The sequence below is a fragment of the Convolutriloba macropyga genome, chromosome 14, assembly GCF_964194025.1.
Source record: "Convolutriloba macropyga chromosome 14, txConMacr16.3, whole genome shotgun sequence".
Taxonomy (NCBI): Eukaryota; Metazoa; Xenacoelomorpha; order Acoela; family Convolutidae; genus Convolutriloba; species Convolutriloba macropyga.
In genome coordinates, this window is record NC_134481.1 from 12,627,646 (window position 1) to 12,640,150 (window position 12,505).

Consider the following 12,505-nt stretch of genomic DNA (forward strand, 5'->3'; position numbering starts at 1 on the left):
TTATAAATAGTTTCACTGGCTCATAAAAATCTATAAATTGGAACACGATAAAAATTTTTGAAAATTTAAAAATTAAATTTTATCAAAAATTGCAAGTCTCGAGTCATAAAAATATGAATAACCATTCCATTAACTTTAGAAGCTATGCAACAGCTTATCGTAAAACCTTGAAGGAGGTCCCCAGGACCATTGTGGCGGAAAAAATGATAAAAAAAATTCAAAAAAATTCAAAAACTTGTAAAAATTGCAAATGCTTTCTAAAACTGCTAATACTAAAATCTTGAAAAACATTCCATTACGTCTAGAACTATGCAATAACCTAAAATCAAACCCTAGAGAAGGTTATGTAGCTCTTGAGGCCGGAGAAACCAAAAAAATGACATAAATTCCAAAAATTTGAAAAAAAAAATGCAAGTTGCAGAAAAAAAACAGCTAAAATTTGTTATAATAGAACTTGAAAACTAATCCAAGGCCAAAGAACATATTCCAGTAACTTATTATCAAACCCTAACGCAGATTTTCTATTAGGCTGAAAAATCTGAATAAGGACAATAAATGTCAAAAAACTGAAAAAAATTGCCAGTTTTGTAAAAAAAAAATGCTAAAACTCGTAGTGTTGATATCTTGAAAGACATTCCATTACAGTTAGAAACTATATATAACCTACTGTCGCAGCAAAGGGGAGCTTCCTCGGCTTTTGAGGCTGAAGAAACCTAAAAATTGCCAAAAATTTCCAAAAACCCTGAGAAATGCAAGTTTTATAAAAAAAATCGCTAAAATTTGTCACATTAAAAAGTTGAAATCTATTTCATGGCAAATTAAGTTTTTTTCAGTTACTTATTGTAAAACCTTTAAGGACATTTTTTGGCTCCTGAGTCTGGAAAGACCTTAATAATGAAAAATAATGTCAAAAAATTGAAAAAACTTGCACGTTTTACCAAAAAATGCTAAAATTCGTGATGTTACAATGTTGAAACCATTCTAGTATCACTAGAAACTATGCAATAACATATTATAAAACCCTAAGGAAGATTCGTTGACATCTAGAGCTGAGAGAACACAAAAAATGACAAATAGTTTTCAAAAAAAATGAAAAAAATGTGAAAATTAGTATAAAATTGCGTGTTTTTAGCGATCGGTTGTTCTAACGTGTTCACGGAGAGGGGGGGGGGGGGGGGGGGGTGCACTGGTAGGGTGATGGGGAGGAATGGAGGGTTTGGCAACAGTGGGGTGGGGGCAAAAGCGCGGTGTGGGGGGGTTGGGGTAACAGTGGGGGGGGGGTCAACAATGCGGGTGTCTTCAACCTCTAAGACCTTCACACCATAAGTATAAGTCTCCAAAACAGGAGAGAACGGGGGGGGGGGGGCAACAGTGGGGTGGGGGGGAAGCGTGGTGGGAGGGGCAATAGGGGGTCAACAGTGTGGGTGCCGTCAACCTCTAAGAACCGTCGGTCACAACATAAATATAAGTCTCCGAAACAGTTTGAGCTGAAACAGAGATGAAAGGCTCTAGGAGCACTTAATGCCTGCTGGGCGCTACCTGTTTATCCCATTTTTGAGGATGAAAAGTCCAAAGCATCAGACGAAAAATCAGTCAAGTGAAAAGTCGCATAAAAAGACCGACAGGACTAATATTATTGCTACAAATTTCGTTTGAGAGCAATTAATCATAACATTTAATTATTTTTAAGACAATTGTACTAACGTTTAGACTAGCAATAAAAAGGAAAAAAAGGAAGCGATGTTCTTTATATAATATGAAGTATATTTTTAAACTAAATTGGCGTGCTGCTTTTAGGAAAAGAAAAATTATTACACGGCACCTATACTTATTTCCTTTAGTTTATCGGTTCGTCCTGTTGCGATTAGCAATAATCAACTAAAAACAATTTTTATCAACTCAAACTTTTTTTAGGTCTTGCCATGTCATTTTTTGGTTTTGTGAAGCAATGATGCTGCTGAATGCTCATTGTTAGATCGCTACAGAGAAAGCAACACCTCTTTCCCACTGAATTTTGCTTATTCAATTTGCGTCCTTAAAAAACAAATTACTGCGATAAAATTCAAATTACCAGGTTCTGTTGATCCAAATGCGATTTTTTCTGTTAAGTCCCCAAATTCTTCGCTCTCAGGCGCATTTGATTCTTTCGCATAGCGAAGTGTTTTTTTGAACAAAAATCGTTTTCTAACTAGAGGTCATAAGCCGAGTTGGGGCGGGCACAAATCAAAATAGTTAATCCTTGATTCTTGTCTATTAAAAGAAAGGTACCATATCAATAAAGTTATCAATATAATTATGATTTTTTTAAAAGTAAACTGCTGTTATAGGCCAGCGGGCCTATAACCTGCTGTAAGAAGTAACCTGCTGTTATAGGCCAGCGGGTGGAGATGTGGGATTTAATGTGCTATTCCAAAATTCCAGGAAATAACCTTCACACAATAAACTTATGTCGCATGTCTCTTCAACAGCTTTAGTAAATCGCATAATTAGAGACCACCAGTTAGGTTGTACAAGAATTGCTCATTGACCTAATCTCTTCGGGATGGACTAGTTTTTCCCTTTCTCAAGTCGAAAAATCATAAAAGTTTAGTTATCGAACAAAAAATCGATAGTACAAAAATTGGATAACACATAACCAAAAAACGTCGAGTGAATTGCTCTCAAACGACCGGCTGGGTTGGGAGGGTTGGACGAGAGGGGATCTAAATAGCCAGGTAGAGGAGGGTAGACGGGGAGTGTGGGAGTTTGACTTAGGGGGTGGGGAGTTTGACAGAGGAGGGTGGTCAAACTTTCGAGATTAAAAACCGCTCTTCGAACCATGAAGTTGTCTCCTCAAAACAGTTTTGGTGAATCGCATTCCAAGAGACTGGTAGGGCGTAAGGCTCTAAGAGAACTGCTCATTAACCTAATGCCCTCCGGGCGTTACCTGTTTATCTCGTTTTTGAGGAAGAAAAGTCAAATGGGTTGGACAAAAAATTGGTCAAGTGAAAAATCGCAATGAAAAGACCATGGGACTAATTTAATTGCAACAAACTTCGCTTGATAGCAATTAAAAATAGTTTACTTTGTTTCATCAACTTGCCAAGTGTTTTCATTATTTCCATTCTCCTTTGTTGTTACCCTTAGCAGCCACGAACAATGGCTCTAATGAAAGGGAAGAGATTTTTCAAATCTCATTTCTTAATGAAAAATACTTGAAACAGTCAAATACTTTAAAATTTTTTGGATGTGTTTTGTTTGCGTCACGAGTATGACATGCCCCACCTTCGCGCCCCACTTTCGTTTGCACCCCACCTCGACGGTTGGTTACGAATTATGTGCCGTTGCATGGTATATCATTATGAACTGTTAAATGGGGATGTTTAGTGAGCCTCCTAGGGGTGGGGGGATTCATAGAAATTGGTAACTCAAATTGGAAAAAACTCAAAAATAAATGTGGATATCGAACCCTTATCACTCCATGGTACAGGCGTCTTCTCTTTGGATGGTGATCGAATGTTGGCATCGGATGCCTCCAGTGCCCAGGGGTACCTGTCCGCTTTAGTGTCATCGAATTGGGGTGCAGCACTCATCTCTGCACTTGGTGACTGCAACTGTTCCTGGGTACCGTAACTCACTACACAACACAACCACATTCATTTTCATATAATAAAAATTTACATCCCCCCACCCCACTCAGATTAGCAGAATTATAAATTTTTGACGCCTCCAGCAATTTATGCGCACGTGTTTTTTCTTACATGGTTACGTAAAATGACAGTACAGTTTGCAATTGGAGACCATAAAGGGCACTTTGGTGATGGCGGCGGTGGTGGTGGTTGTGGGGAGGGGGGGGGGGGGGGTCGGAACTGAATTGATCCAATAATAATTGGTTATGCCTGCACAAAAGAGCAGGCTAATTAACAATTAATAGATGAGCCAATAGTTTCTAAGGGAACTGCTCACGAGATCACTTTAGCCACGTGATCTAAATTCATTTAGAAAAACTAGAAACATTGCCAAGTTGTGGAATACATCGCCTAATTCGATCGAGGTTCAAATCTCACCACGAGTCATGTTTGAAATTACTAAAAATTTTGTACTTTAAAAATTATGGACTAATCATTGTCAATATAATCTACCATTGGAGGGGGGGGGGGGGGGGGGGTTAGTTGCAGTGGATAAATTGTTTTATAAATGTAATTTTGAAAAAATAGAATGGCTTGTATACATATATTTCAGACAATTTTTAAGCTTACGTTTTCTAACAGGGACATTTTTCTGTGCAACCTCATCTTGACTTTGGTCTTGGCCTCCATCTCCTTCGACCCCTGTTTGACCAGGCTGTCCAGCCATTTGTAGTTCTGGCGTAGGTTGCACTTCGTCCATCCCAACCTCTCGACTACCAAATCCACTGCCAAACTCTCCGCTCGCACCAGAGAGTTTCCGGATGTCATCTCCAGCAGTGCTTGTTCTGGCGTCCGAATGATCGTCTTCAGCTGCATGTGGTCGGAATTGTTGACCTTGCGTTCCATGCGATGGAGGCTCTTGTTCTTGACCTTGGAAATCTGAACTTTTTCCTGGGTATTGATCTTCTTGGCCTGGATACTGGGATCCTTTGCCAGGCTGCTGTTCGCCCTGGCCTGGATACTGGGATCCTTTGCCAGGATACTGTTCGCCCTGGCCTGGATACTGGGATCCTTTGCCAGGGTACTGCTCGCTCTGGCCTGGATACTGGGATCCTTTGCCAGGATACTGTTCGCCCTGGCCTGGATACTGGGATCCTTGTCCTGGGTGCTGCTGATCTTCACCTGGATACTGTGATCCCTTACCAGGGAACGGTTGCTGTTGGCCATGGGTTTGCTGACTCTCTGCGGGGAATTCATGTCCTGTTCCTGGATAAGGGGTGCCATGATCTGGTAAAAGATGCTCGTGTTGAGATGGTTGTCGGTTGTCTTTGTCCAAGTATTTTTGCACCCAATCTGGGTACTGACTCTGTCCACCGTCTTGCCCCGGATACTGGGATACTTTACCGGGATACTGCTCATCCTGGCCAGGATACTGGGATCCTTGTCCAGGTTGCTGCTCGCCTTGGCCTGGATAATGGGATCCTTTGCCAGGATACTGTTCGCTCTGGCCTGGATACTGTGATCCTTGTCCAGGGTACTGCTCGCTCTGGCCTGGATACTGGGATCCTTGTCCAGGGTACTGCTCGCTCTGGCCTGGATACTGGGATCCTTGTCCAGGGTACTGCTCGCTCTGGCCTGGATACTGGGATCCTTGTCCAGGGTACTGCTCGCTCTGGCCTGGATACTGGGATCCTTGTCCAGGGTACTGCACGCTCTGGCCTGGATACTGTGATCCTTGTCCAGGGTACTGCTCGCCCTGGCCTGGATACTGGGACCCTTGTCCGAGCTGCTGTTCACCCTGGCCTGGATACTGGGATCCTTTGCCAGGATACTGTTCGCTCTGACCCTGTGCGGGAAATTCATGTCCTGTTCCTGGATGCTCATGTTGAGATGGTTGTCGGTTGTCTTTGTCTAAGTATTTTTGAACCCAATCTGGATACTGACCTTGAGCCACTGGCTGAGACTGTTCTGGTGGTAATTGCCCTCCTGGTTGAGTGGCTGGTTGTTCATCATGCGGGAATGGGGTATGGCCAGCCGACTCTTGCGTTTTGGCCTCATCCTCATCTAGTTGGTGGGGTGACCTAATCATACCACCAACACCAAGTTGGTCTTGGCCTCCACTCTGCCTGTTGTCAAATTGCTGTCCCTGCTGACCTGGTGACCTTTGAAAGCCACCGGGGGAGAATGCCCGGCTGGTAATTTCGTGAGCTGGTTGGTATGATAATTGATCAGCATAATGGTGCGCAGTACCAGGTGAGCCTGCAGCAATCGCCCTATCATCTGGCTGCATACCCCCCGTTGGTTCTCTGCGTGGCGCGCTGAAACCTTCGTCGTTGAAACTACCACTAGCTCCGGAAATTCTGTGGATATCATCTCCCCCTGTGCTACTTCTAATATCAGACAAATCGTCCTCAGCAGCATGAGGTCGGAATTTTCCTCGACTTCCTGGTCTTTCCATCCCCGCAGGTGTCAATGACTCCGGCTCCCCTTGAGTTAGAGAAGCTCCAGATAGCTGACGGATCTGGTCATCATCTCCACTACGCAAAGCTGGCGTTCCGGCAGCACCCATTGGCCCTTCACCTTCAGCTGCGGCTTCGGGAACTCCAAAACTAGGTACCGATTCGGAAGCCCGACGCAACTCAGCGTTTCTAACTTCCTCGCGCTCAGTTGGTACCATTTGTGCATAGTAGGTACCAAGAGAATCTTTGGGGGTCACTGATCTCGGGGGGTGATCTGGTGGCTGCACCGGCGTACCTCGTTCACCGTACCCGGGCGGAATCGGCGATCCACCGGAGTCTGGGCGTCTGGGAGGTGGCAGCCCAGGTTGCTCACCAGAAACCCGCTGATTCGGAGGAATAAACTCATGTTCCATTGTTCCCTGACTTGGCTGTATCCCTTTTCCCTGGGAAGCGACCGACCATGGTCGCTCTGCTGAAGGTCCGCCTGCAATCTTTTCATCTCGGTCAACAGTTTTGATGTCGGACATTTCGGAATGGACGTCAGGTCGAGCAGAGTGGTAACTGGACATGCCGGATTTGTCACTAGCTGTTCTCGAGCCCATCATATCAGATGTGTCCAGAGTATTGGGTTGAACCAGATCGTCTTCTCGAGTTCGGCTGCTAAGTCGCGACTTGGGTCGTCCGTCACTCGACCATTGGACCGAATACTTCGACACTAAAATGAAGAAAAGTTACCCAAAATCACACTACTTATAAAATTTCTCATTTTTTGTACTGTTCAATTTTTGTACAATCAACAATATTTTAAATTCCATGCTCGGCTACTCAATTAATCTTGGGACTAAAAATTGCATAAATCTTTATCTTACATACAAGGCAAAGACTGTATCATTTTTGAACATAGGATACTCCATTCTATATGTAGCCAAGTTACGAAACGTTTGCTTATTTTTTAGAGCTTGTTTTGAGGTCATGCCATCAAATTTTATCATTATTTGATCCCACTTTTTCGAACAAATAAAAGAAAGCTTTGGGCGCAAATTGTACAAACATCACTCACATCCTTTTCCATACAAAAGTGGCATAAAGTCAGCCACTTTTTGCAAATTCTTCATATCAGATTTCCTGAAACAAGTCGGCCTGGCTATTTTGATTCCTTCTTCGGCGTGGATTTTGAGGTAATCAACAACTTCGGGGTGGTTCTCGTCAAATATCTGGTCATAGGGAGGCGCGTCCCGTTGCTGGCCGGACCCACTTGGCAAGTTTCGGGCAGCCTCTTTTGCTTCTCGACAGTGTTCTACTTCTCGTTCGCATTTTTCGACGTACATATGCAACTGAGCCAACATTTTATCAATAACTGCAGTTTGGTATTCTAGCAGTGCTTTTCGGCCCTCAATTTTGAACAGCTTCGTTTTGTCAAGGAAGAATTTTTGGTTGACAAATTCTAGGAACTCGACATCGTGATGATATTCCTGCATGTGGCCCTCTCGCCAACATTTTTTGCACACCTAAAAGAAAATAAATTGTCACTGAAATAAAACTTGCAATAGCAATTCAAACAGACTTAAAAAATTGTTAGATCTTTCTCAATATAACCGCTCCCTCCCAATCAACCCCCCCCCCCCCCGCTCAAAAAATTTTAGCCCATCATTATGGTATATTTACGGTAATGGGGCTATAAATATGGATCCATTCGCGGATAGATTTAGGATGTTAAATTTACTTTATAAAGCACAGTAGAATGTAAAAAACAAAACTCCAATCCCGTTTTTTGCTGAAAATAGTTCTCTCATCAGCATTTTATTTTAGACCATATTTTGTACTATAAGGTCATTTTGCAAAGAATGGACTGTTTTCTGACCCATAGATCCGACTTTATTGATATCAATTTAAAGTTGAAAAAAAATCTAAGACCCCTCCCCCTGGACAGAGTGGAATTTTTATAAATTCGACATCTCGAACGGTGCGAAAATGAGCGAGTGATTATAACTATATAACATAACCGACTAACGTCGGGCGAATTGCTCTCAAACGACCGGCGAGCGGTTGGCTTCGTCAGTAGCTAGCCACGGTTTAGTGAGGCTAGCTTTAGCTTAATTGAAGGGGCATAAGTGAGCGCAGCGGAGGGGGGGGGGGTGCACCGGGGGGCTGATGGGGTGGCAACAGTGGTGGGGGGGGGGGGTCAATCTCTAAGAACCGCCCTCCGCACCATAAGTATAAGTCTCCAAAACAGATTCTTTTAATCGCATACTTGAAGACCAGTGAGCTTAAAGGCTCTAAGAGCACTTAATGCCCACTGGGAGCTACCTGTTTAACCCGTTTTTGAGGACGAAAGGTCAAAAGCGTCAGACGAAAAATTGGTCAAGCGAAAAATCGCATAAAAAAGACCGACAGGACTAATATAATTCCTACAAACTTCGTTTGAGAGCAATTAAAAACCTTCTCCTGGCAGTCATGGCAAAACCAGTCCATCCAACTCTGATGTTGAGAACAAAACTCTTTCGTCCACAGATCCACCCTTGACAGTCTCTCGACCTCCTCGCGTGTCAAATGCATGTTCTGGAACTCCTCAGCTGTGAAGTTGAACAACTCGTTACATTCAGGACATTTCAGCATACCCGTCTTTGCTTCCAGATCTTCCAGGCATGTCTTTGGGGGTCCACAGTACTCGTGACCACAGGGTAGAAATTTAGGGTTCTCAAGTGGGTTGTTACATAGGACACAATCTGGAGCCTGGACCTCCAGTTTGATGTTGGGATCCATCGCTAATGCTCAGTTTGGACCAGCAAGGCAGAGTTGTTTGACAGTTAGACAATGGGAAACGTGGAAGGTCGGGGGCCCTTCTCCTGCTAATTAAACACAGCGCATAAGGTTATATCGCAAGATTATAACGTAAGGTTGCCATAAGGAGGTTATATTCTTAAAATCGCGTGCATGAACAAGAAAAATTGGATCTTTTCCGTTTGTGACCCCCCCCCCGCCCCAGCTTAGTGGGCGCATATTATTTGCTTCCCCCAGACCATTAGGGTCGTGTTCTGGTGGATGTTATTTCTAATTCCAACGTGAGAATTATAGTCCCATTCAGTAGATCGAGTTCATTACGTTGATCAGTTTGCGGTCAGAGGGAGCTGGAATCGGTTTCTGTGAGCGACAAAATGGGTCTTTTCCGTTTGTGCCCCCTGCTTAGTGGGCACATAATATTTACACCCCCAGACGCACGTGCCATATTTTTACATAATGATTTACTATGTAATGGCACGTTCTCTGTAACCGGGGGCGCAGAACGTACTGGGGGCACAAACGGAAAAGATCCGACAAAATTTTGCATGTGACATCTATTTGACAGGCAAATACTAAGATAGTGGCAGCTCCAGAAAAAGGTTACAATTATTATCCAGTTCAATTTATTATCGCAAAAGTTTATAAACTCAAACTCAGAGTTCATCCCGTAAAAATTTTCGTTTTCCTTGAAGCTACTTTAAACTCTACGTTCTTAACCCCTCACTAGACCACATTTGAGAGGACAACCAAATTTGTCTCAAATTGTGCGAAAACCCAGTAAGGCACAAGAGGAGCAAGCGCATTGAGGCAAAATTTCATTTCATTCGGGACAAGACGGAAGGGATCTTTTCCGTCTGTGTCCCCCAAGTACTTTATGAAACCCCAGTTACAGAGCAGGTATCATTACATAGTATATCATTATCTAAAAATATGGCGTGTGCGTTTGAGGGGCGAAAATAATATGCACCGACTAAGCTGGGGGGCATAACAGAAAAAACCAAGGGAAGATGGGATTACATCAATTTATAACGTTCTTACTCAAAAAAATGAAGATGACATTGTTACAAAGTCCTTGCCCATATCGAAGGTGGAAACATTCAGAACAGTTTCAATGGGAACAGGCTCTACGTTATCAGCTCAAGCCCGAGTGGGGGTGTTAGAATTTCGATCAAACTATTGTCTTACACTTATTTAGAGGTATTAGAAAAAAGTTCAATTTTCCAGATTAATAAGAAAAGGGTCAATTGATTCAAGTCACAAAGCTTACATAAATGACTCGCTCTTAATTGGTGCTGCGAAATAATATTCGGTTCAAACTGATGAATCAAGATAATTATTATTAGAGTGAGATTATTAGATGTAAAATCTTCCCAACATGTACTGAATGATTATAATACCACCGGAAATGTGAACCAATTCTTAGAAAAGTGTAAATGCAAACCATCTATGATATCCCTTGCGACCGATTTCTAGGATATTTAAAGAAGCAAACAATAATGGCTAACTCTTGCGACCGCACTATAAATGATAGTGCTAAGACTTGTATCTTGACTTTCTCGCACTGATCGTGATTATACACGTAGCTGATTTCTGAGCCTTTTTCATTCTGCAAAATAAAATCACCCTCTTGATCTAATAATCAGTGTTATCTTGTACATATCTGAATTTTATTTTAAAATGTAATTTTTGTTATCCTCTAATTTTTCAGAAATTATTTCTTCGAAAATGCTTTTTATTCCGCTTGCGAAAATCCATAACCCACCATAAACTTCTGCATCTGTTTGAGATTCCCCAGCTCAATGGGTTGATATTTTCGGCACCCCCCCAGAGGCACCTGCTGTATCTTTAACAAATTTACATACTTTCTAATGGTACTCGACCTGCAATGGGGGAGTGCATAACATGGCATAAAACTTTAGGTGTGTGTATGTGTGGGTGCGGGGGGGGGGGGGTGTCACAAATGAAAACGATTCAAATTTCTATTCACGAAAAATTATTTTAATGGTTGTTTATTTCAACATTGTTTGAAGCCTGTCGTACACGAAGTCTTATTACGAAAAAGTGGAGAAGAATAATTTTAAGCTGAAATAAAAATTATCGGAAATGTAGAAATGTAACAAATGATTTCCATTTTTTCATCATTTCATTTGTCGTTTTATCTCGACTGTGGAACCGCAGATTGTGGAACCGCATTTTTTCATCATTTAGATTTCTTTTGTTGTTTTAGCTCGATTGGGGAACTGCTGGGAACCAAGGAAGATTGAAAAAGTTAAATACTAATATATAATAAAAACAATAAGAGAACCATTTTTTGTACCTTTTTTTTCTGAAAAAAAATTTGGACTTATTCTCCTTTGCGCACCTATCCGTATGCATGGTTTTTTTGCTTCTTACACTGAATTATTTCGATTACTTTTTTTCTAAATTTCTCTATATTAGTCTAATAGTTTTTGAATGAATATTATCACACGGTTGTTATCGCCACCGAGAAGTTATCAAACTCCCAAGCGAAGCTGGGATAACTTCGAGGGCGATAACAACCGTGTGATAATTTTTTTAATCAACACCTGCAGCGATCAATTCAAAATTGAACAAAGTTTCATTAGTTTCTCATTTTTATTTTCGTGGACAATTACGCATTCATAGGTAAGTGATATTTCTTTGGATCTGCTATTCGTTTTGCCCTCATGCACCCCACCCCCTCCCTCCCATCTCCTACACACATAGACACACACACCACACACACACACACGCGCGCACACACGCACACACACGCACACATACAAACACACACATACGCACACACAAACAAACACACAAAGAGACACACACACACGCACACACACACATACACTTACACAAAGCAAACACGCACATTTAAAAACACAGAGACACATGCGTACGTTCACGCACGCACACCCGTACACACGCACACACACACAGACATACACACGCACACACACACACGCTTACACACACACAAACACACAGAGAGACACACGCACGCTCACGCACTTACACACGTAAGCACGCACCCACCCACCCACCCACCCACCCACCTACACGCACACACAAACACACACACAAACAAACTCACATACACACGCACGCATACACACACACCCAAACACACACACGCACATACACACACTTACACACCACAGATAATACACCACACACTCACCAGCACACCACACACACCACACTCACACACACACCACACACACCACACAAACACACCCACTTACACTTACACGCACGCATGCACACACACACCACAGATAACACACTCACCAGCACACCACACACACAACACACTCACACACACCACGCACACCACTTACACACCACACAAACACCACACACACACACACAACACGCACCACATACACCACACACCATTTTTTAGACTACAAGTTTATCAAACTGTTTCCATCATTAGACTACGAGTTTCTCACACTCTTTTCTCGTCATGGTTTACTTAGTAACAGTGGCGACAAAAGAGTGTGAAAAACTCGTAGTATAATGCTGAAGTGTTTTTCCAGTGTCGATCGGGCATTAAAATTTATTACACTGGCAGTTTATTCAACTGCTGTTATCGCAACAGGTGTTGGTTAAATAGTTATCATATTTATTTCTATATTAGTCTGTACCAGT

General features: G+C 42.4%; 1 protein-coding gene across 4 annotated transcripts in view; it reads right to left on the reverse strand.

Moving 5' to 3' along the window:
- LOC142353151 (uncharacterized) overlaps positions 1-12,505 on the reverse strand; it is a 34,973-nt gene that overhangs the window by 21,377 nt on the left and 1,091 nt on the right. For 3 of the 4 annotated variants that reach the window (XM_075405362.1, XM_075405363.1, XM_075405360.1), the window contains exons 2-5: positions 8,507-8,916; positions 7,128-7,575; positions 4,239-6,782; positions 3,449-3,616 (exon numbers count right to left, since the gene is read on the reverse strand). In XM_075405362.1, coding sequence (XP_075261477.1) covers positions 3,449-3,616; positions 4,239-6,782; positions 7,128-7,575; positions 8,507-8,830 — 3,484 coding nt within the window. In that variant the 5' untranslated portion in view covers positions 8,831-8,916. The remainder of the gene's footprint in view (positions 1-3,448; positions 3,617-4,238; positions 6,783-7,127; positions 7,576-8,506; positions 8,917-12,505) is intronic. The other variant, XM_075405361.1, reaches the window with a different exon arrangement.